General features: G+C 39.8%; 1 protein-coding gene across 2 annotated transcripts in view; it reads left to right on the forward strand.

The window, feature by feature from the left end:
- The window catches only part of LOC133612164 (plasmanylethanolamine desaturase 1), a 70,242-nt gene that overhangs the window by 22,792 nt on the left and 21,753 nt on the right, over positions 1-25,697 (forward strand). Inside the window, exons 2-3 of one of the 2 annotated variants that reach the window (XM_061969327.2) lie at positions 9,105-9,224; positions 14,383-14,474. In XM_061969327.2, coding sequence (XP_061825311.1) covers positions 9,105-9,224; positions 14,383-14,474 — 212 coding nt within the window. Of the gene's footprint in view, positions 1-9,104; positions 9,236-14,382; positions 14,475-25,697 lie in introns of both variants that reach the window. The other variant, XM_061969328.2, reaches the window with a different exon arrangement.

The following is a 25,697-nucleotide window of genomic DNA, read 5'->3' on the forward strand; positions in this document are numbered from 1 at the left end:
GATTGGCTCATGTGTTTCCGTCTGTGGCGGCATGCTGTTACAATTTCGCTGCGCTTGTTGAGGGATGACAGGTCTGGACGGTAAATAATAAACAGTTTTTCTTTCAAGCATAGGTTGCATCTTTTATTACCACTATTGTAAGGTGTGCTGGATGCAAGAATTTGCCATGTTATTGAATATTCAACATTATTGTCTTTGAGGTCCCAAATGTGTTTGCTGAGTTCTGTGGTATTCCGCAGGTTTTGGTTCCTGAAATAAATGATAAATGATAAATGGGTTGTACTTGTATAGCGCTTTTCTACCTTCAAGGTACTCAAAGCGCTTTGACACTACTTCCACATTTACCCATTCACACACACATTCACACACTGATGGAGGGAGCTGCCATGCAAGGCGCTAACCAGCACCCATCAGGAGCAAGGGTGAAGTGTCTTGCTCAGGACATAACGGACATGACGAGGTTGGTACTAGGTGGGGATTGAACCAGGGACCCTCGATTCGCGCACGGCCATTTTTCCACTGCGCCACGCCGTCCCTTGTGATTGCTCCCTCAGTTAATCCTACATATGTGTCGGATGTGTTAATGTCCTTGCGTGTTACCTTAGATTGGTAGACAACTGATGTTTGTAAGCACCCCCCGTTGAGAGGGCAATCAGGTTTCTTTCGACAGTTGCAACCTTTGTTGGTTTTGGGGTCGCTCTGTCCGGGGGCCGACGGCTCATTTGCAATTGTTTTGTTGTGGTTTGAGATGATTTGTCGTATATTGTTCATGCAGCTGTAGCTCAATTTAATGTTGTTCTTGTTGAATACTTTTCTTAGGGTGTTGTCTTTGGGAAAGTGTTTGTCAATCAGATTGAGGAATTTGTGTCCAATGTTAGTTGAGACGTTTTTGCTGTATGGGGGGTTGTACCAGATGATGTCGTTTCGTTTTCTGTTCTTTTTCGGTTGGTTTCCTGGCGTGGGTTCATAGGTGAGGGTGAAATTGTATCCGCTTTCATCAAGGGCTTTTTGGTACGGGGGGGTTGCTTGGTCAAATTCAGCTTTGCTAGATGACAGCATCGATAGCCTTTTATTAATTCCGGTAGGTATTCTTTTCGTGGTGGTGGGTGGGTGGTTGCTGTCATGGTGCACGTATTGGAGTGTTGTGTTGGGTTTCGTGAATGGTTGGTAGCTGTTATTTCTCAGGTTGAAAGTGACGTCAAGGAAGTTGACGGTTTGCTTGTTGGCTTCAATCGTGATCCGTAGGCCGTTCTCTTTGAAAATTTGGCATATGCGCTTCTTGGTATTCTCGCTGCTCCACATATATATATATACATATATATATGTGTGTGTGTATGTATGTGTGTGTGTGTGTATATATATATATATATATATATATATATATATATATATATATAAATGTGTGTGTATGTATATATATAAATGTGTGTATGTATATATATAAATGTGTGTGTATGTATATGTATATATGTATGTATATATGTATGTATGTATGTATGTATGTATGTATATATATATATATATATATATGTATGTATGTATATGTGTGTGTGTGTGTGTGTGTGTGTATATATATATATATATATATATATATATGTATATATATATATATATATATATATATATATATGTGACTTATACTCGAGTGCGACGTATATGTTTTTTTCCTTCTTTATTATGCATTTTCAGCCGGTGCAATTTATACTCCGGAGCGATTTATAATCCGAAAAATACGGTATATATTTTTTAATCTGTCCTGTCCAACCACTTCATTAAATTTGTGGGTAGAATTCTATTAAAGAAAACCCTTTTTTTTTTTTTTTTTTTAAAGTAATATAGAAATGTATCAGATCTGTTTATTTTACGGTGGAATGTAGGTAATCATAGAAGTGGCACCCAATGTTAATTAAAAAAGTAATGATTGATTGATCGAGAATCGTGTTGATTCGAAAATCGATTCTGAATCAAGTTATCCCCAAGAATTTAATCGAATTGTTTGGTTTCCAAATATTCATATGTATGTATGTGTGTAAGTGTGTGTGCTTTGTTTTGGTTTATAACAAACTTGTTAATTTAACACTTAGACTTAGACTTCCTTTTTATTGTCATTCAAATTTGAACTTTACAGTACAGATAAGAACGAAATGTCGTTGCATTAGCTCATGGTAGTGCAGGATTCCTACATGTACAGTATACCTACTTGTGTGGTACTTACTTTGACGTTGTACACGAGCACCACCGTGATGGAACCATGCCAATGAAGATGTCTGTGCTGCGAAATGTAATGACCCTGGTCTTCTTGAGCATTATTACACTCCAAAGCAGGGAATAAATCACATTAAAGCCAATAAAGCAGTGTTTGTGTGTCTGAAGGAGATCCTTATTGGACTTGTTTTTGTTTTACACCACAGAGTTTATTGATTGTAGTATTATAACAACACTCAAGCACACACTGGGTCCTACTTAAGGGATCCTGTGTAGCACAAAGGCTAAAAAGTGACTTTACACAATGTTTACCCCCTTCTATTTGGCCCAGACTTAACCTTTCCTTCAAAAACACCTATTCTTCCTTCATTCTTGTGTTTTTGGAGGACTATCTCAATATGTAATATGTTGTTGTAGGTTCTTACTATTTAGCGTGTAAGGATGCACGGTGACTGTGGCATCCATTAGTATTCAGCGTGTGTTGGCCGCCATTCATTCCCCAGACGGCAAATCAGCCGCGTTGATTAATCTCAGCCAATTAGCGCCCCTCGTTCCCTTCCCCTGGCCCCGCCCAGGTTAAATCGCCACGCACACGCCCACGTGCACACTCTCAGGCAGGGTGAGCTATGGCAGAGGGGGTAACCAGGGAGTGTTGTTGTCAGAATAATATTAATGACGGCTTGTGTGTGTGTGTGTGTGTGTGTGTGTGTGTGTGTGTGTGTGTGTGTGTGTGTGTGTGTGTGTGTGTGTGTGTGTGTGTGTGTGTGTGTGTGTGTGTGTGTGTGTGTGTGTGTGTGTGGCAGCCGGCAGTCCTAGTGTCTTTGTGCCAAGTTTAGGGGAGGTAGTGTGTGCAAATGTTGTGTTCATGTGCGTATAATCTATGAGAGCGTTAGTATGTCTTAGATGTTTAGTTTTTTTGTGCATATGTGCGTTTAAAGTCTTGTCTATAGCTGTGTGAGATATTCAGCAATGCCACGGCCTGAGGGACAAGGGCTTGTGAGTGTGATTGTGTGTGTGTGATTGTGTGTGTGTGTGTGTGGTGTGTGTGTGTGTGTGTGCGCGCGCTCAGTGGAGGCCTGTCCTAGTTTCCTTCCCCTCACCAGGGAGCCGGAGGATCCAAGGACTGACGCACATCACCTGACAGCCGCCCCTTTGCTCCACGACCCTCTGCTGTGTGTGTGTGTGTGTGTGTGTGTGTGTGTGTGTGTGTGTGTGTGTGTGTGTGTGTGTGTGTGTGTGTGTGTGTGTGTGTTAAAGTGATGTAAGAGCGAGTTAGGAAATCTGTCTGTTGCAGTGTCACTGTGTGTGAGTATATTTATACTGAGAGTAAATTTTGTTTTCTGATCCTTCGCTGTGTGTGTGTGTTTGTGTGTGTGTGTGTGTGTGTGTGTCTCCATTTACCCACAGTATGGGTGAACTGAGACTGGATTGGATCATTTTTATGTATATTTAAAGTAGGGCTGGGCGATATGGCCTTTTTTTAATATCTCGATATTTTTAGGACATATCGCGATACACGATATATATCTCGATTTTTTTGCCTTACTTTGAATGAACACTTGATGCATATAATCACAGCAGTATGATGATCTTATGTGTCTACATTGAAACATTCTTGTTCATACTGCAATAATATATGCTCATTTTAAACTTTCATGCAGAGAGGGAAATCACAACTAAGTCAATTTAGCAAAAGTGTATTTATTAAACAGTTATTAAGCAGTGGCACAAACATTCATGTCATTTCAAAACAGAAAGTGCAAGATTGTCAGAGACATTTTAAAACAAGCTATTAGTGCACTTTAGTGCATGATGGGAAAAGCCTTATCCCTGCAGCTATAGCCGCCCTTAACAGCAGGCCCGGCGGACCTGTCTGACAAGCCTGTAAATGTGTGTTGGTCATGTATGATGTCTTTTTGTTATTTTTTTTGTGATGTGTAATGTCTATTGTTTAAATGTACGGCAGTGACAATGAATTTCCCCAAGGGGACCAATAAATCTAAATCTAATCTAAATGATGTCCTCAAGATGACAAATCAAAACAACACTAAATTAAAGTGCACTTTTTTTGTATAGAACGCCACTACAATAGTTTAAAACAAATAAAGTGCACTTTTGTGCATGATGTCACACAAGATATTTCAATAACTGTCAAATAAAAATGAGCTGCATAATAAGAAATTATATTGTGTACGTCCTTCGCGATGTGGTAGGTTCCGGCGGACGTTATCTCCTTCTGTCGTTTTTCTTTTTCATACGGCGTTGATGTGGAAATGGTTGCCTCGGCATTTTGTTGGTGTGGCACCGAACGGAGATGTTGACATGTGGAGTTTCAAGCACTCTTCATTCTCTAGCAGGGGACTTTTCAAATGATGCTACATATTAGCAGTAATGCTACTTTTTATAGCAACGCTTTCGCCCCACACTTGACAAATTACGGTTGTCTGTTTGACATATTCCCACTTGAAGCCAAACCACCGCCAGACGATAGACCCCCTGCTGTTTTGGGGGGGAATTAATTATTCCTTCAATTGTTACCAGATTCGCACCTTCTTTCTCTCGAATTACCGCTAGCATCACAGCTAACGTTACCCATGCTGCTACCTCTCTGCTCCGCGAGGGCGTATACGTATGTGACGTATGACGTGACAGTATGTGACGTACTGTATGTAGAATGTGCGCTTGCTGTCTGTGAGAAGGAGACACAGGAAAGAGCGAGGAGAGCCTGTAGTCTAATGCCAGCAGCTAAAAGCAACTGTGTGAGAACGTATACTCCAATATCACGATATAGTCATTTTCTATATTGCACAGAGACAAACACGCGATATATCGCGTGTATGGATATATCGCCCAGCCCTAATTTAAAGCTATTAAAGCCGCCGTAAAAATGTTTTATTTTGCTCCAAAGGTCTTCCTGCTGAAGTGTTGTGTACCGTATTTTTCGAACCATAGGGCGCACCGGATTGTAAGGTGCACTGCCGATGAGCGGGTTTATTAAGGGTTTTTTTTTCATACAAAAGGCGCATTAAAGGGGTCCTATTATGATTTTTTTCTAAATTTAAAACACTATCTTGTGGTCTACATTACATGTAATGGTGGTTCTTTGGTCAAAATGTTGCATAGATGATGTTTTACACATCATCTTCAAGTAGCTTTCTGACAGTCGTTTTGTGGGCGGTCTTATTTACGTGGCTCACCTTCGACAGCGTCTTCTCCCCGTCATCTTTGTTGTAGCGGTGTAGCGTGCAAGGACGGGGGTGGAAGAAGTGTGAAAAGATGGAGCTAACTGTTTTATTGACATTCAGACTTTACTTCAATCAATAACGGAGCAGCATCTTCTCATCCGTGGCTCACTAGTGCAACAACAACGCCGGAAATGTGTGAAAAAACGTCCGACCTGAACCCTCTAATGACTAAAGTTCCGTGGGTGGATTATGTAAACCCACTACAGTTTTTAGCGCTTTGATAGCTAGTCTACTGACAGATATAAATTGGAACTTTACGCTACTTTATATTAGAAATGGCAAGAGCAGATGAATGCCACATAAGAAAGTAGAGAAAAAGAAGAAGCTTATGACTTATGCAGATCCCAAATACACATCAGAAGGTAAGAAAAGTTGGATTTGCATAATATTGCGAAACAAAACGCCAGGTAATATGTAAGAGGTGCCATTTTGCGGTCCTTTTACACACACCATAATAATACTCGTATGTTTAATGTGCTGACAATCCATCAAGCGGTGCGGCTTCATAGCTTACCGAAGTCGTACTAAAAACATTTTGACAGATTTTAGAGCGCCGTGTGTAATGTTCTATATTTTCAATGGAACATTCAAAGTTGTGGTGTTGTTTACTGCCATCATATTGCAGTCTACACGTATCTCTTATGTGTGACTGCAATCTACTGGTCACACTTATCATTACACCATGTAACAAATACAATTGCTTCCAGGTCAGTAAGCACAACCAGAATCATGCCGTACATTACGCGCACTGTCGATTTTTGAGAAAATGAAAGGATATAGTCGGAAAAATATGGTCATCCTGTGCATCGGTTGGGAACATCTCTGCTGCTGACCCGTCTCCGCTCGGGATGGTTTCCTGCTGGCCCCACTATGGACTGGACTCTTACTATTATGTTAGATCCACTATGGACTGGACACTCACAATATTATGTCAGACCCACTCGACATCCATTGCATTCGGTCTCCCCTAGAGGGGGGGGTTACCCACATATGCGGTCCTCTCCAAGGTTTCTCATAGTCATTCACATCGACGTCCCACTGGGGTGAGTTTTTTCTTGCCCTTATGTGGGCTCTGTACCGAGGATGTCGTGGCTTGTGCAGCCCTTTGAGACACTTGTGATTTAGGGCTATATAAATAAACATTGATTGATTGATTGATTGATTGATCATCCATCCATTTTCTACCCTTTTCTTCCTTTTAATAATAGATTGTATTTGTTACGTACTTTTCATTTTAATATATCCTAAAGTGCTACAATACAAACCAATATTTAAAACACTAAAAGCTAAGCCATTAAAACGGATAAAATACTAAGATTAAAACACGATCAGTGAAGCATAACAAACACATAACATGCAAAATTGTAAGTTTTATAATAGTGTTTAATTTATTTACCATATTTTTATTTTATTTTACTTTATTATATGTTCATTTCATTTATTGTAGTTATTAAAAATAATAAAAGGTAGTTATGGCTTATTAATTTAGGTTTTTTAAGGATTTATTTGGACCGTTGTTTCCTCCATAGTGGAATTAATGAGTAAATCTTTAATTCAATTTAAAACCAATGCAAGCTAATTTTCACACATCTAAATAGAAAATAGAAAAGAATGTGGCAATAATAAGTTAGCTAGAGCGCAAACCCTGCCAAGACTAACCAGTAGAAAACACTTTAATCCGACCTGCTCAAATCTCCCGTCCAAGTGGAATCATGGAGGAGCTTCAATGAACACGGCTCAACTCTCTCCAACTTTTCATATTTCATATTTCTGGAAGGTCATGGGTCAAGTTTGACAGTTCAAAAATATCCATAAATCACATATTTTGAGTCTCTGGTGACCACTTGGCTCCATCCTTTATGAGAGCATATTAATAGGCACCCGGGTCTATAGGCGTGCCCACTCTGAGCTTTATTCAAAAGGTTCCATGAATATCTCATAGGCTGCTAATGCTGTCATAAAGGAGGATCTCGGCACATTAAACTTTTAACAATTAGCAAGGGGGCAAAAATAAACTTTAAAGACAGACATTTACTGTTTGTACACTTTAGTGAAAGGTACAGTCACGTGACCTGACGGCTTCAACGAGACAAATAGGGAAAGTCCGAGTAGAACTACCGTAGTTATTAGAAAGCTTTCGATTAGCTGTGAGTGTGCGTGTCTTCAATAATTCACCATCACTAAGTGTGGGTCCCCCTCGCTCATAAAACTGCTGATTAGCAAGTTTAAAGTAAAATAAGTTGGTTGATCCGGTCGTGAAAATGAATACTGCTGACCTCTGTGTGCGGGCTGCTCTCTGATGAGGCCACCATCCCACCTGAACGTGCGGGTGGGCTCAGTGCTGCGTCAGCATTGGTGTTCCACATATGAGGGGTCGTGACCCCATAGTCCATGGTACACTTGTGTTAATCTGACTGCTTCCATATTAAAACCGTGAACGCACACGTGACTCTTAAAGGGGAACATTATCACAATTTCAGAAGGGGTAAGACCATTAAAAATCAGTTCCCAGTGGCTTATTTTATTTTTCGAAGTTTTTTTCAAAATTTTACCCATGCCGCAATATCCCTAAAAAATGCTTCAAAGTGCCTGATTTTAACCATCGTTATATACACCCGTCCATTTTCCTGTGACGTCACACAGTGATGCCAATACAAACAAACATGGCGCATAGAACAGCAAGGTATAGCGACATTAGCTCGGATTCAGACTCGGATTTCAGCGGCTTAAGCGATTCAACAGATTACGCATTTATTGAAACGGATGGTTGTAGTGTGGAGGCAGGTAGCGAAAACGAAATTGAAGAAGAAACTGAAGCTATTGAGCCATATCGGTTTGAACCGTATGCAAGCGAAACCGACGAAAACGACACGACAGCCAGCGACACGGGAGAAAGCGAGGACGAATTCGGCAATCGCCTTCTAACCAACGATTGGTATGTGTTTGTTTGGCATTAAAGGAAACTAACAACTATGAACTAGGTTTACAGCATATGAAATACATTTGGCAACAACATGCTCTTTGACAGTGCAGACAGCCCAGTTTTCATCAATTAATATATTCTGTAGACATACCCTCATCCGCTCTCTTTTCCTGAAAGCTGATCAGTCCAGTTGGAAATACATCTGCTTTGAGTGTCGCAGGATATCCACACATTCTTGCCATCTCTGTCGTAGCATAGCTTTCGTCGGTTAAGTGTGCGGAACAAACGTCCAATTTCTTGCCACTTTCGCATCTTTGGGCCACTGGTGCATCTTGAATCCGTCCCTGTTCGTGTTGTTACACCCTCCGACAACACACCGACGAGGCATGATGTCTCCAAGGTACGGAAAACAGTCGAAAAAAACGGAAAATAACAGAGCTGATTTGACTGTGTTTGTAATGTGTTTGAGAAAATGGCGGATTGCTTCCCGAGAGCGAATATTAGAAAGGCGTTTAATTCGCCAAAATTCACCCATTTAGAGTTCGGAAATCGGTTTAAAAAAATATGGTCTTTTTTCTGCAACATCAAGGTATATATTGACGTTTACATAGGTCTGGTGATAATGTTCCCCTTTAAACCCTGGTTAGGTTGTGTCCTTTTTGTAAAAACGTTCTTGTGTCTCCTCTCAGGTAAACGTGTGTATTGTTCTAACTGTTGTTGTCGGTCCCCAGGTAAGCGTCTCCAGGAGTGGGTGTGTGTGATTCTGTGCCTGGTTCTCTTCATCATCAACTTCACCTTCCTCCTCCTGCACTTCTCCACCGTGCACATCTGCCAGATCGTCCTGGGCATCGGTGAGTCAGTCGTAAGTTGGATGCTAAATTGACGTCATCGTCTAACTTGCATAATTGGCCGTGACGCATGTGCATTTAATTTTGTAAGTGGGGAAAAACACAACTTTTTATTTTGTGAATGGGCAAAAGAAAAATGTTTAAAGACAGATTTTTGAATATCTGTTATTTGTATCAACATTTACCATATTTTTCTGGACCATAGGGCACACCGATAAAAAGGCACACTGCCAATGAGTGGGTCTATTCAGGTCTATTTTTATACAAAAGGCACACCGGATTAAAAGGCGCATTAAAGGAGTCACATTATGATTTTTTTCTAAATGTAAAAGACTTCCTTGTGGTCTACATAACATGTAATGGTGGTTCTTTAGTCAAAATGTTGCATGGATGATGTTTTACAGATCATCTTCAAGTCGCTTTCTGACTCTCATCAGGATGCACCGTTTTGTGGGCGGTCTTATTTACGTGGCTCACCTTCGACAGCGTCTTCTCCCCGTCATCTTTGTTGTAGCGTGCAAGGACGGGAGTGGAAGAAGTGTCAAAAGATGGAGCTAACTGTTTTAATGACATTCAGACTTTACTTCAATCAATAAGGGAGCAGCATCTCCTCATCCGTGGCTCACTAGTGCAACAACAACGCCGGAAATGTGTGAAAAACCGTCCGACCTGAACCCTCTAATAACTAAAGTTCCTTGGGTAGATTATGTAAACCCACTACAGTTTTTAGCGCTTTGATAGCTTGTCTACTGACAGATATAAATTGGAACTTTATGCTACTTTATATTACAAATGGCAACAGCAGATGAATGCCACATAAGAAAGTACAGAAAAAGAAGAAGCTTATGACTACAGTGTCGCCACGGACTACAATGGCATTTTCAGGACTTATGCAGATCCCAAAAAGTTGGTTTTGCATAATATTGCAAAACAAAACGCCAGATAATATGTCGTCTACTACGTGCCATTTTGCGATCCTTATACACACACCATAATAATACTTGTATGTTTAATGCACCGACAATCCATCAAGCGGTGCGGCTTCATAGCTTACCGAAGTCGTACTAAAAACATTTTGACAGATTTTTGAATGCCGTGTCTCATGTTCCATATTCTCAATGGAACATTTAAAGTTTTGGTGTTGTTTACTGGCGTCATCTTGCAGTTTACACGTATCTCTTATGTATGACTGCCATCTACTGGTCACACTTATCATTACACCATGTACCAAATAAAATTGCTTCGAGGTCGGTAAGCACAACCACAATTATGCCATACATTAGGCGCATCGGGTTATAAGGCGCAGTATGGAATTTTGAGAAAATGAAATGATTTTATGTGAAGTGAAGTAAATTATATTTATATAGCGCTTTTTCTCTAGTGACTCAAAGCGCTTTACATAGTGAAACCCAATATCTAAGTTACATTTAAACCAGTGTGGGTGGCACTGGGAGCAGGTGGGTAAAGTGTCTTGCCCAAGGACACAACGGCAGTGACTAGGATGGCGGAAGCTGGGATCGAACCTGGAACCCTCAAGTTGCTGGCACGGCCACTCTACCAACCGAGCTATACCACATACCTGTATATGTGCGCCTTATAGTCCGAAAAAGTTTTTTCGTGACATAATTTTTAAAGTTTCGCAGTTTTTTGTGTTTTCTTTCTTTATTTCTATATTGTATAAATAACACAATACCATTTCCCGGTACCTGGGAATCGATACCAGTACTTAATGGTAGGGATGTATACAGAGTACCAGTATTTTTGGGGTCAGTCCAAGAGGACCGTTAAAATTCTGGACTAATGATACGGCTATTGGTACTTTTTTTATTCAGCTGACCGCCGTAATTACGACACACGCGCTGTCACATTCATTAAGGTGCTGATGCAAAGCATATAAAAAGACACGGCGGAGCAGTTAATTAGACTCAACCTTTTACCGCCCCACTTCAGGTTTACAAATATGCGAAAGTAAACCGAATCGTAGATTAATGCATTAGTATCCATGTTCTCTAAAAACGGAATCTAAATGCGTAAAGTTGCGGAAATCCGTGTTATGTGACTGAAATGCTGTCAATGAGAGGAATAGCGGAAATCACGTTTACGGGAACCGTGTTCTTGACAAACACTTACCTCCATGGAGCCTGGCCAGCCGGCAGCCCTGCATCGTTCTCAGGTCATCTCTGCGCCTGCCACCTTAACACCCTCCTCAAACTGTGACACTAACTCCAAAATACAGAGCCGAACAGTTCCCAAATGACTTCCACATGTCAGGTTATTCGTTTCTTTTGCAAATTTGATGACTACCGTATTTTTCGGAGTACAAGTCGCTCCGGAGTATAAGTCGCACCGGCCGAAAATGCATAATAAAGAAGGAAAAAAAAACATATATAAGTAGCACTGGAGTATAAGTCACATTTTTGGGGAAATTTATTTGATAAAACCCAACACCAAGAATAGACATTTGAAAGGCAATTTAAAATAAATAAAGAATAGTGAACAACAGGCTGAATAAGTGTACGTTATATGAGGCATAAATAACCAACTGAGAACGTGCCTGGTATGTTAACGTAACATATTATGGTAAGAGTCATTCAAATAACTATAACATATAGAACATGCTATACGTTTACCAAACAATCTGTCACTCCTAGTCGCTGTTTTTAATTGTAGCGTCCCGGAAGAATTAGTTCTGCAAGGGGTTCTGGGTATTTGTTCTGTTGTGTTTATGTTGTGTTACAGTGCGGATGTTCTCCCAAAATGTGTTTGTCATTCTTGTTTGGTGTGGGTTCACAGTGTAGCACATATTTGTAACAGTGTTAAAGTTGTTTATACGGCCACCCTCAGTGTGATCTGTATGGCTGTTGACCAAGTATGCTTGCATTCACTTGTGTGTGTGAAAAGCCTTAGATATTATGTGATCGCAAAGGCAGTGCCTTTAAGGTTTATTGGCGCTCTGTACTTCTCCCTACGTCCGTGTACCACTCCGTACAGCGGCGTTTTAAAAAGTACCGATACCGATAATTTCCGATAAAACATTTATCGGCCGATAATATCGGCAGTTCGATATTATCGGACAGATGAAAAATGAACTGAAAATCTCGTAAAAAATGTACACCTTAAAGTGGAAAAAAATATGTCAATAATAAATAAAGCAAAATATGTTCTGGACCAAAAATTTTTTGTCACACACACACACTAGGTGTGGCGAGATTATCCTCTGCATTTGACCCATCGCCCTCACCCCCTGGGAGGTGAGGGGAGCAGTGAGCAGCAGTGGTGGCCGCGCTCGGGAATCGTTTTGGTGATTTAACCCCCAATTCCAACCCTTGATGCTGAGTGCCAAGCAGGGAGGTAATGGGTCCCATTTTTATAATCCTTGGTATGACTCACGACCTACCGATCTCATCTGAGTTACTGTGCAGAAATATGGTGAAATAACTCCAAAAGTACACTTATTTACTTAGCATATTACAAAAAAGAAAGGTCAGTTATGATAAATAATACATCATGAGTGATACACACAGTGATTACAAATACATTGGAGGCAGACACCACAGTTGACATACTTCACACAAAAGTCACAATTTCTTCATCACTGTTGGTCCAAAGCTAATGAAGATTATGGCAAAATGAGGGTAGTAAGTTACTTTTTTTGGTCGTTCTGTGTTTTTTTTCTACGTTTATTGCGCGGGTGCCTGCTGGTCACAAAACACTGCAGGAATGTAGCAGCAGAGTGCGTCAAATACGGCCGCAAAATTATACTTTCACGAAATGAAAGCATGTCCTATTGTAAGTTTAAAGTTAAAGTTAAAGTACCAATGATTGTCACACACACACTCTAGGTGTGGCGAGATTATTCTCTGCATTTGACCCATCACCCTTGATCACCCCCTGGGAGGTGAGGGGAGCAGTGGGCAGCAGCGGTTGCCGCGCCCGGGAATCATTTTTGGTGATTTAACCCCCAATTCCAACCCTTGATGCTGAGTGCCAAGCAGGGAGGTAATGGGTCCCATTTTTTTCATAGTCTTTGGTATGACTCGGCCGGGGTTTGAACTCACAACCTACCGATCTCAGGGCGGACACTCTAACCACTAGGCCACTGAGTAGGTTATGAGCCGTAGTGTGTTTATTTTTATAGCGCTTTTCATGCACAGGCAAGTGACAAACACAAAGTGCTGTGCAAAACAAAATAACAACAATAGAAGAAGAGAAGAAAACACACACCCACACACACACCCACACACACATACAATTGACAAAAACAAAGAAAAAACAAAACATGGCATTGCACTGAGGATTTGCGGTAATACGCCACCTTTGAGGCGTCGACACTGGAGAATAACTCAAATTAACGCCATTAAAGAAAATATATATACCGTATTTTTCAGACTATAAGTCACAGTTTTTTTCATAGTTTGGCCGGGCTCCAGTGCGACTTATATGTTTTTTTCCTTCTTTATTATGCATTTTCGGCAGGTGCGACTTATACTCCGGTGCGACTTATACTCCGAAAAATACGGTAGACGTATTATTGTGGTTTATTTCATCAGAAAAACTAACACCAAATTGATCGCAATTGCATGTATCCGGGCACAGCCGCACACGTCCTTGGTAGCAGTCATGGCGTCTGTTGCTTAGTTGGCCATACTCTCTTCATACACGACTCTGGACTATGGTGTGTTGACTAGCTAAGAAGTAGTATTTTCCGCAAAGCTGAAAGTCTTTTTATGTTGTGCCCCACAAAGTGATTGTACTGTAAGTATTGTACTTTATTACGCACTAGCTGTTTGATTGTAACATGCATCTTAGTTGTAGTTTTCATTACTAAATTTGGAGGTGTGGAAATTGCCATGTAAAATTGCTAATGCTAATCAGTAGAATGTATATGGTAAAGCCAATGTGAAGTAGAATCAAGCTAGCACATTTTGGAAAAGTTTTCTGTCAGGTGTACTTGCTTTGTTGGCGTGGAACATCACCGAGAGGCAGTTTGCCTGAGTCCGCTCTGAGTGCTGCTCGAGTGTTTGTTTCCTTGCCAAGTATTTGAGCCGGTGTTTAGTCTGCAACCGGATGTGGCATCGCAAGCAAACATATATCGAAACAACTTTTAACAGGTTTGACTGTGCGATTGATATTAATATACGTATCGGTGTTTGTGTTACAGTGCTCGGAATATTGACAGCAGACTTTGCATCTGGGATGGTACACTGGGGGGCCGATACCTGGGGATCTGTAGACATCCCTGTTATTGGCAAGGTACGCACACACACACACACGCACACATACACACAGACGGTGAAACACTCTAAAATGTCGAAATAAACTATCAAAATAATATGGAATGCGGCCGCACAGATGGTGAAACACTCTAAAATGTGCGGCAAGTTGGTCACTATAGAATAGAACAAATTAAAGGTTCACCCCGTGGCGTAGGAATGAGTTTAACACTGGAGGGACATCAATCGCTAGAATCGACAAAAAAGCATATATATAAACCATATGTACGATGTATGTATCTATGTACACTATATTGCCAAAAGTAAACTGTAGATATATGTATCTATGTACAGTATATACTGTGTGTGTGTGTGTGTGTGTGTGTGTGTGTGTGTGTGTGTGTGTGTGTGTGTGTGTGTGTGTGCGCATATTTAGGTTAAATGTTTTGTCATCTCTTCAAATTGAACACAGGCTGTGAAGATTGTGTTTTAAAAGTGGGAGGTATCACTCATGTTTATTTTTGTTGGCTAAACTGTTGCACGAAGAACAAAGCTCGTTTATGATACTTTATTTTCATTAGGCTTTGTGTTTTATATAGATAAAAGTAAACACCATGTTTTTGCACTTTATGGATTTGTTCATTTTACAAAGTTACCGGTACTTTAAAAACCATTCATGTGACAGTGCTTTGTTTATGTTTTATGGTGTATAGTTAATTCCTATATGACATGACATGAATTGATTTACGTGGACCCCGACTTGAACAAGTTGAAAAACTTATTGGGGTGTTACCATTTAGTGGTCAATTGTACGGAATATGTACTGCACTGTGCAATCTACTAATAAAAGTTTCAATCAATCAAAAAAAAACATATAGCTGGAGCTCTTCAATGGAAACAGGGGTGTTTAGAGAAACGTCTTTTTGCGGGCAGAACACAATCAAGTTTTTTGTTTTTTTTGTAATAGCAGTTATGGTCAGGACTTTGAACCATGTCTGTTTGGCTGTGAGTGTGGCAATGAGCCCAACATAAAAGGGGAACGGCACTTTTTGAGGAATTTTTCCTATCGTTCACAATCATTGTCAGGTTCAAACACTGATGACATCTATTAAACAAGACAAGAAGCAAGGAATTAAACAGAGACAGAATTCAATTTGGCTCAATTGAGGAGAAACGTCTGAACTGTACTCTTTGTCCCACCACGCTCTGACGAAAGATTGTGCGCCTCCTCTTTTATTTGGACTTTCCCTGATTACATGGCAACAAATGTTTCTAAGGGAGGGGGGTCGTAAACAGCCGTCGCCATTATCACAAAACAGTTCAAAGAAAAGGTGCCTAAAGGGGGCTCAGGCCCTGCTTCCTCTCCGCTTTGTAGATCTCGGGGTCAAGACAAAATGTTCTTGTGGATTACAATACATCAAAGAAACCGACACCTTCATGTCGCTTCCCATCCTACACAGTGGAGTTTCACAAACCTTTTGATTGATAAGATCAAAGACAGCTTTTGTTTGCTCGCCGGGCGAGCTGAACTCAATGTAACACAAAGTTTTGTGATAACTTAGATACAATTATTCTGACAATCATTATGAAAGACAAGACGACGGCTGGATTTTTTTTGTGCATTCTAAATAGTGAATAAAAGTCTGCTTAAAGCGGAGCCAAAGGGAGGTCCTCTATTCCGCCCATTAAACCAAGAAATAACCATTAAAAAAAGTGCCAACAATACCCCATTTGCATTTCGTGACTTGAATATTATCTTAGTATTTGTGATATTGTAATTATAAGTGCTAACGCAGACAAACTATTTATAGCGGCGCTGTGATAACAAGCTTGTGTACAATTTCGACATGATCGACTGGCGAGGTGTTTCTTCGCTTCCTTGCTCCCTGGAATTATTGTAGATTAAAGATCATGCCTCTCACCTGGAAAGTAGATGGCTGAAGACGTACTCCAGCAAGTTGGTACACTTTGACAGCCATTTAGGACCCGGAAATGACGAGAACGACACGAAAAGACTCTAGGCCTTTACAATTCATAAATTAAAGCTGCAGGAACAGGATAGCATTGAGTGTGCCCTAACACACACTTAAAATATAATCCTATTTGGATGAAAACCATTTTCAGCAAACAAAGCCCATGGACATCATTAAGTTGTGAGTATTACGCAAGAATAATACATTTACAATTAAGTGAGTAAAATAGATGTTATGTACATATTGTACCTGTAGTTGTCATTTCTAAATGGTACATACCTCTTCATTAAAGGGGAACATTATCACAATTTCAGAAGGGTTAAAACCATTAAAAATCAGTTCCCAGTGGCTTATTTTATTTTTCGAAGTTTTTTTCAAAATATTACCCATCACGCAATATCCCTAAAAAAAGCTTCAAAGTGCCTGATTTTAACCATCGTTATATACACCCGTCCATTTTCCTGTGACGTCACATAGTGATGCCAATACAAACAAACATGGCGAGGTATAGCGACATTAGCTCGGATTCAGACTCGGATTTCAGCGGCTTAAGCGATTCAACAGATTACGCATGTATTGAAACGGATGGTTGTAGTGTGGAGGCAGGTAGCGAAAACAAAATTGAAGAAGAAACTGAAGCTATTGAGCCATATCGGTTTGAACCGTATGCAAGCGAAACCGACGAAAACGACACGACAGCCAGCGACACGGGAGAAAGCGAGGACGAATTCGGCGATCGCCTTCTAACCAACGATTGGTATGTGTTTGTTTGGCATTAAAGGAAACTAACAACTATGAACTAGGTTTACAGCATATGAAATACATTTGGCAACAACATGCACTTTGAGAGTGCAGACAGCCCAGTTTTCATCAATTAATATATTCTGTAGACATACCCTCATCCGCTCTCTTTTCCTGAAAGCTGATCTGTCCAGTCCAGTTGGAAATGCATCTGCTTTGAGTGTCGCAGGATATCCACACATTCTTGCCATCTGTGTCGTAGCATAGCTTTCGTCGGTAAAGTGTGCGGAATAAACGTCCAATTTCTTGCCACTTTCGCATCTTTGGGCCACTGGTGCAACTTGAATCCATCCCTGTTCGTGTTGTTACACCCTCCGACAACACACCGACGAGGCATGATGTCTCCAAGGTACGGAAAACAGTCGAAAAAACGGAAAATAACAGAGCTGATTTGACTCTGTGTTTGTAATGTGTTTGAGAAAATGGCGGATTGCTTCCCGATGTGACGTCACGTTGTGACGTCATCGCTCCGAGAGCGAATAATAGAAAGGCGTTTAATTCACCAAAATTCACCCATTTAGAGTTCGGAAATCGGTTAAAAAAATATATGGTCTTTTTTCTGCAACATCAAGGTATATATTGACGCTTACATAGGTCTGGTGATAATGTTCCCCTTTAAAGCTGAAACTGAACACTTCAATCACATGCAGATTTTTTTTAATTGATTTATGTGTTTCAAATCTTTTATGGTTGTTTAACAATGTTTGTACTGTAAAGGCAAAATCATTTAAAAAAAAAAATGTCACGGGTCATCAGGTTCATAACAACATTGATAGCAAAGATGTAAAAGTTGCGGTTAAATTCATAGTGTCACTCAAAAAATGTTTAAAGGTATTTACTTACGGCTACAAAAGAAGTGTTCTAAAATTTATGCCAGGAAGAATATATTGCAATATTAAGTCGTATCGCCCATTCCTAATTTGCATAAAAAGTGATGTATGCTACTTTTCGCCCAGTCTTTTTTTTTTTTTTTTTGCATAGGCAATCTTTTTTAAATCAAATGTTTACATTATATCAGAGGCTAAAAAATACAAAATCATTAGTTAGAATAGAAAATTATTTTATTTTACAATGTCTGCTGAGAAAAATTATGTCTTAGTTGATGGCTCCTGTTGTATGAAGTGTGTGTGTGTGTGTGTGTGTGTGTGTGTGTGTGTGTGTGTGTACGACTGACCATACCCTGGAATGCACACACATATTTATTTACACTCCATAATGGACATATTTGATAATCTTATGATAACACCTACATCACACACAAAGTCACATTCTCACAGCCAATTACTGTAAAGGTTACTGTCATTGCAGCCAATTACAATGAGTGTGATCAGGTGCAGCGTGCAGATTTGACGATGATTAATGGCTTGAGAGTTGCATGTGTTGGTTCGGCTTCTCTTTATGAAATATTCATAAACAATAGAGCGCTTGTCGCGTGTGTGGAGACCTGAAACATCCTAATTAAACAAGTAGCAATGATTTCTGTCAAAGCCATAATTAATGTGTGCATGATTCATGTTGTACAATGTCTATATTGGATGAGTACATTCAAACAAACGTCACACATTTGTGTGCAGGCATTCAGGTGTTGCTTTGACAACGGTGTATTACATTTTTCACCCCATTCAAACCGTGTCAACTTCAAACTATTCAGCCTATTCGGGAATCGCGGGATTTCCATTGATAAATTCCAAAAATTCCCAGATTTCCCAGAATTCCAGGTTTTCCAGGACATTTTTCCCATTCAAAATGAATTGGCCATTTTTCAAATTTCCACCTTTTCCAGATTTTTTAACCGATTCAAACCATTTCACCTTCAACATATTCCACTCATCCTGGACATTCAAACTACAATTTCCAAGTTCAAAAACATTCCAGGAATTCACGTTTTTTTCAAACCCTTTTTTCACCTTTTTCGACCCTTTTTCCTCTCGACTACTCCTTCCACATTTTTCAACCGTTCCACCGTCAAATCATTCCTCTTAATCAGGACAAAAAACAAAGTTGTTTTTTTAACTGGAAAAATTCCTGGTTTTCCCGAAATTCCAGGAATTCCGTAAAACTATTTCTCAATTAAAAATGTTACTACTTCAACATTTCTCCACCGATTTGAAAAATTCCAACACCAACCATTCACAACATTCAATATATTTAGCCTTTTCAAGAAAAAATTCCCGCTTTTGCCGAAATTCCTAAATTTCAATGAAATTCCTAAATTTCCATGAAATTCCTAAATTTCCATGAAATTCCCAAATTTCCATGAAATTCCCATTCCACCTTCAACACATTCCACTCATTCTGAACATTCAAACTATCATTTTTCCAAGTTCAAAAAAATTCCAGGACTTCACAGAATTCCCATTTTTTCACCCTTTTTTCTGTCGACTACTCCTTTCACATTTTTTCAACCCACTTCACCCGTTCCACCGTCAAATCATTCCTCTTAATCAGTATTTAAATGATTGCTGAGTGGGGCTTTTAAACAAATTACCTTCATTAATCATCAGGAAAAATAATGTATTTGTATGAAGGTGTTATTAAGTTATTTTATTCATATCAGTCTTTTTTTTTTTTTAACTTCACCTAAACAAAATGTTGAGCAAAGCCCTCAACTTGAGGAATTTTAATTTAAATACAATACATTGTTTTGAAGATAAATATATAAATTAAAGAAAGGGCTGTAAAAAGAGTATTTTTTTCAACAAGTTTTTTCACAACTTGAAAAAACACCTTGGATAACTTGGCAATATTCACGTATAGGTGCGAGAGCACATCCATGTGGCGTTACTGACACCTAGGGACGTCATATTATCATTGTTACTACTTTATATACTTATTAAAAAAAAAAAATTCAATTCATCGTTGATGGCGGACAAAATCCAATGAATCTGATACGACTATGAAAAACCTTATTTGACGACGGTCCTTGCAATATGTACATAAGTTGCTTTAGCCCGTCATGAGGAGCAATTTTAAAATAAAAAACTGCATTACATGTTCATTTAAATTTTGAAAGGAGATTATCCGTCTCATCATTCATGAAATGTAGTAAATGTGTCATATGGTCACATATTGTTTTGTTTCTGTTATAGTCTTTCCTATGTTTAATAGGAAATTATGAATTTATGTTGCCAGTGCTCCTTTCCTCCTTTTGTTTACGGTCTCGTAGCTAGGAGCGTTTGAGCTCATACACCAGTATATGTTTTGTTGATTTGTGTCCCCACCTGCTGCCATCACTAATCACGCACCCTGATAAAACAGTCTCACTCCGTCAGTCCTTGCTGGATTTTTGTTCACTTTACGCAAATGTTTTGTTAGTTGTACTAACTTTGTGCTGTGCTAAATTTGACCATGCTGAGACTAATAGCGCTGTTATTTTTGTCCTGTTATTGGATTAGGTCGGCTGTCTTCCGCATTTTGGAAGACTTCACGAAGCCTAACCGCAACAAAATTGTAGTGAAGTCTGTATGCGGCTCGTCTGACATTGTAGTTTACTAGCTACAGCCGTGTCGGCTCGCTAAAATTAAAACAGCATTCAAAACATGGCAATATTTCGGTGGAGTGTCCGTCATGATTTACTATGAAAATATATAATACTTATAATGACTTATAATTATGTGCTTTCCGCTCAGCCTTGGTTTCGACCACATTTAGTAGTGATGTGCGTATCAATACTGAAATATAGAGACTGCATCCAGGTCTTTATGCTCTATAATCGATTCTCAAATCAAAATATCGATACTTTTGATAGTTCAGGGGTCTCCAAACCTTTTCACCAAGGGCTGCATACTGAAAAGGCAAAGTATGCAGGGGCTTTATTGATATATTTTTGTTAATTTAATAAAATGCTAAAAACAGATATTGTGTGAGCTCTGTATTATAAGTTAAAACATTTCAGCTTTTTTTCATTACATACTGATTTTTAAAATTGTTTTCTTTTTTACTGTTTTTTTTTACCCCACATAAAAATACAGTACTAATAATAATATGAACGCATAACTGCTGAACCTAGTCAAAAATTCTGCCTTTTAGTTTACTGACAGATATAAGTAAGAACTTTACACTACTTTATATTAGAAATGGCAACAGTGGAGGATGAATGTCCCATAACAAAAAAATAGAGAAAAAGAAGAAGTTTATCGACGACGGATTACAAAGACGGACTCGCGCAATTTTTCAGGATTTATACAGATCCCAAGTACAGATCAGCAGGTACCAGAAGGTAAGAAAAGTTGCTTTTGCATAATATTGCGAAACAAAACGTCAGATAATGTCTTACCTTATACACACACCATAATAATACTGGTATGTTGAAGCACAGTACAATCCATCAAGCGGTGCGGCTTCATAGCTTACCAAAGTCGTACTAAAACATTTTGATAGATTTTTGAGCGCCGTGTGTAATGTTCTATAATTTCAATGAAACATATAAAATGTTGGTGTTGTTTACTTGAGTCATATTGCAGTCTACACATATCTCTTGTGTGTGACTGCAATTATTTTGCAGATATGCACACATATCTCTTATGTTTGACTGCCATCTACTGGTCACACTTATCATTACACCATGTACCAAATAAAGTAGCTTCGAGGTCGGCAAACACAATCAAAATGATTCCGTACATTAGGCGCACCGGGCTATAAGGCGCGCTGTCAAGTTTTGAGAAAATGAAAGGATTTTAAGTGCACCTTATAGTGCGAAAAATACGGTAATCACTTGTTTGACGTAAAACGTTCAAAACCGAGGGCCGAGGGCTAAGACAAAGGGGTAAGGGAAGAGAATTTGGATTCAGCCTTATGTTTATATTTCAAAGCATTTGAAGCTTATTTGTGATTAGACCTTTACTGAGCTTCAGGAGTACCACTGGGCCTAAAGACCCAAAAGACCCTGCAGTAGGCCCACATTTGCATGTTTTTTTTATCGGTAGGAGACTTGGGCTGTACCGCAGTGTGTGTCTTCACAGTGTGAAGTGTGTATACATGCGCCGTAGTTGTTTTTGTGTCTGGGTATTTTGAGACGGAGGATAAAGACACCCTGCCCTCCCAATTGAAGTGGATTTGAATATGAAAAGGCTAACAGCGCTAAATAACCCCTGAGGCTAATAGCAGTAGCTGACAAAGCTTGTCAAAACTTGGCCACTTTTTGTTTGTGTGGAACATCCTTCTGGATTGTGCACATATTTCCTGTGCTGGGTGGGTGTGGCCTCATCAACAAACTACTCCTGATTAGCTGAGTGTTGAGGCTTTTCTGTTCCCAGCAGCCATTTGTGAGACGCTCGGAAAACACAGGTGTGTGTAATTAGACTCAGTGGCCCTCATTAGCCTCATTAGTAACACCTGTGCTGCAGCGACAGAATGGCTGCTTACTAAAAGGTTTGTTGCTACGTCATTAATAATCTTATGATTACGTGGACTTTGAATCAAATCAGTGTGTGAATGCTTTGGTTTTCTACACCAAAATTAATCTACTTAGTAGTATTGTTGTGTGAATGCTCCAAAGCATTCACACATATGGTTTTTTTCTTCTTCTTCTCCAGATTTTGGCAAGCTCTACCTTGCACATTTTTCACCCGATTCAAACCGTTTCAACTTCAAACTGTTCAGCCTATTCGGGAATCGCAGGCTTTCCATTGAAAAATTCCAAAAATTCCCAGATTTCCCAGAATTCCAGGTTTTCCGGGACATTTTTCCCCATTCAAAATGAATTGGCCATTTTTCAAATTTCCACCATTTCCACATGTTTTTAACCGATTCAAACCATTCCACCTTCAACACATTCCACTCATCCTGGACATTCAAACTATCACTTTTCCAAGTTCAAAAACATTCCAGGAATTCCCGTTTTTTCAAACCCTTTTTTCACCCTTTTTTTCTGTCGACTACTCCTTCCACATTTTTCAACCCACTTCACCGTCAAATCATTCCTCTTAATCAGGACAAAAAACAAAGTTGTTTTTTAACTGGAAAAATTCCCGGTTTTCCCGAAATTCCGTAATTCTATTTCTTAATTAAAAATGTTACTACTTCAACATTTCTCTTGTTTGGTGTGGGTTCACAGTATGGCGCATAACAGTGTTAAAGTTGTTTATACAGACACCCTCAGTGTGACCTGTATGGCTGTTGACCAAGTATGCCTTGCATTCACTTGTGTGTGTGAAAAGCCGCATATATTATTTCATTGGGCCGGCACGCAAAGGTTTATTGGCGCTCTGTACTTCTCCCTACGTCCGTGTACCACTCCATACAGCGGCGTTTTAAAAAGTCATACATTTTACTTTTTCAAACCGATACCAATCATTTCCGATATTACATTTTAAAGCATTTATCGGCCGATATTATCGGACATCTCTAGTTATTATCAAACAATTAACACACAGCAGAACCGAAAATTGGTACCGTTGAGTACCGGTACTGACATTGATTCCCAGGCACTGTGAATTGGTTCAAATGTGAACAGTACCCATCCCTATTCCTCCCATTACATTTTTTTAAATTTTTTAAACATGTCCTTTGTGAATTACGATGGGGTTGAATACATCTAATTACCGTATTTTTCGGAGTATAAGTCGCACCGGCCGAAAATGCATAATAAAGAAGGAAAAAAACATATATAAGTCGCACTGGAGTATAAGCCTCTTTTTTGGGGGAGATTTATTTGATAAAAGCCAACACCAAGAATAGACATTTGAAAGGCAATTTAAAATAAAGAATAGTGAACAACAGGTTGAATAAGTGTACGTTATATGAGGCATAAATAACCAACTGAGAACGTGCCTGGTATGTTAACGTAACATATTATGGTAAGAGTCATTCAAATAACTATAACATATAGAACATGCTATACGTTTACCAAACAATCTGTCACTCCTAATCGCTAAATCCCATGAAATCTTATACGTCTAGTCCAGGGGTCGGCAACCCAAAATGTTGAAAGAGCCATATTCGACCAAAAATACAAAAAAAAAATCTGTCTGGAGCCGCAAAAAATTAAAAGCCATATTACATACAGATAGTGTGTCATGAGATATAAATTGAATTAAGAGGACTTAAAGGAAACTAAATGACCTCAAATATAGCTACAAATGAGGCATTATGATGCAATATGTACATATAGCTAGCCTAAATAGCATGTTAGCATCGATTAGCTTGCAGTCATGCAGTGACCAAATATGTCTGATTAGCACTCCACACAAGTCAATAACATCAACAAAACTCACCTTTCATGCACAACCTTAAACGTTTGTTGGACATAATGAGACAGAAAAAGAAGTGGCATACAACACGTCCTCGAAAGTCGGAGAAAGTTATACATGTAAACAAACTACGGTGAGTTCAAGGACCGCCAAAATTAGTAGGACAAAACGGCGCTCGCCAAATACTCGAATCAGTGAAGCATGTTTAATATAAACAGTGTGCTTTATAACAATTAGGGAGGTTTGTGTCATGTTTGTCCTCCTACAGAAACCATATTAAAACAAAAAATTGATTTTTTTCCCCTCATCTTTTCCCATTTTTCATACATTTCTGAAAAAGCTCCAGAGAGCCACTAGGGCCGCGCTAAAGAGCCGCATGCGGTTCTAGAGCCGCGGGTTGCCGACCCCTGGTCTAGTCTCTTACGTGAATGAGCTAAATAATATTATTTGATATTTTATGGTAATGTGTTAAAAATTTCACACATAAGTCGCTCCTGAGTATAAGTCGCACCCCCGGCCAAACTATGAAAAAAACTGCGACTTATAGTCCGAAAAATACGAATTAGTCAGTTTGGACTTTTAAGAAAGAAGTGGGGGGAAAAGGAAAGACGGAAACAAAAAAGTGCTAATGGAAATATAAAAAAAAAAGAAGTGAGAAAACTACAGCAGGAAGGTCGGAAGGACAAGACAGAGAGCGAGAGAAGGAGGTGGAAGGGGGCGGCAGGGCGTGTCGCTGCAACCAGTGGGACAGCACCGGTTGCCGGGGTGATGGGCGATGTGAGCTGGTGATTAGCGGATGTCGTGCGAGGCGGGCCTTTAAACGGTGTGGGATTAGAGGACACGCAGTGACCGGTGGCCCGCCGTTAACTGGAAGCGAGGACGCCGCCCCTCTCCGCACGACCGCCGAAGCTTAGACGGCCTTTCATGTCGCTGAGGGCAGCGGCAGGAAGAGAGGGGGGGGGGTTGTGGGACGGGAGATGGCGGCGAGAGGAGAGAGCTCCTAATTGTGAAGACGCCAGTGGTGGCTAGCAACAAAGTTGGCAAATAGACGAGCGCCATTGTGTGAGCGTGTGACAATAATGAGTTTTCCCGCTGATGCCTCTGTGGCCATGTGTACCTTAAAGATGCAAACCTTCCTTTTTGGCTTTTCCACACGTGGAAATAAACTACCTTTATGCTCCGTGGGAGCGTGTGAGCTGCTTTTTTGGCCCCTCTGTGCATCTGACATGCAGATTCTTTTATTTGCCATCCCCATGCACTCACAGAGAAGTGTGTGTGTGTGCGTGTGTCTATTGGGTC

The sequence above is a fragment of the Nerophis lumbriciformis genome, linkage group LG10 (genome assembly GCF_033978685.3).
Source record: "Nerophis lumbriciformis linkage group LG10, RoL_Nlum_v2.1, whole genome shotgun sequence".
Taxonomy (NCBI): domain Eukaryota; kingdom Metazoa; phylum Chordata; class Actinopteri; order Syngnathiformes; family Syngnathidae; genus Nerophis; species Nerophis lumbriciformis.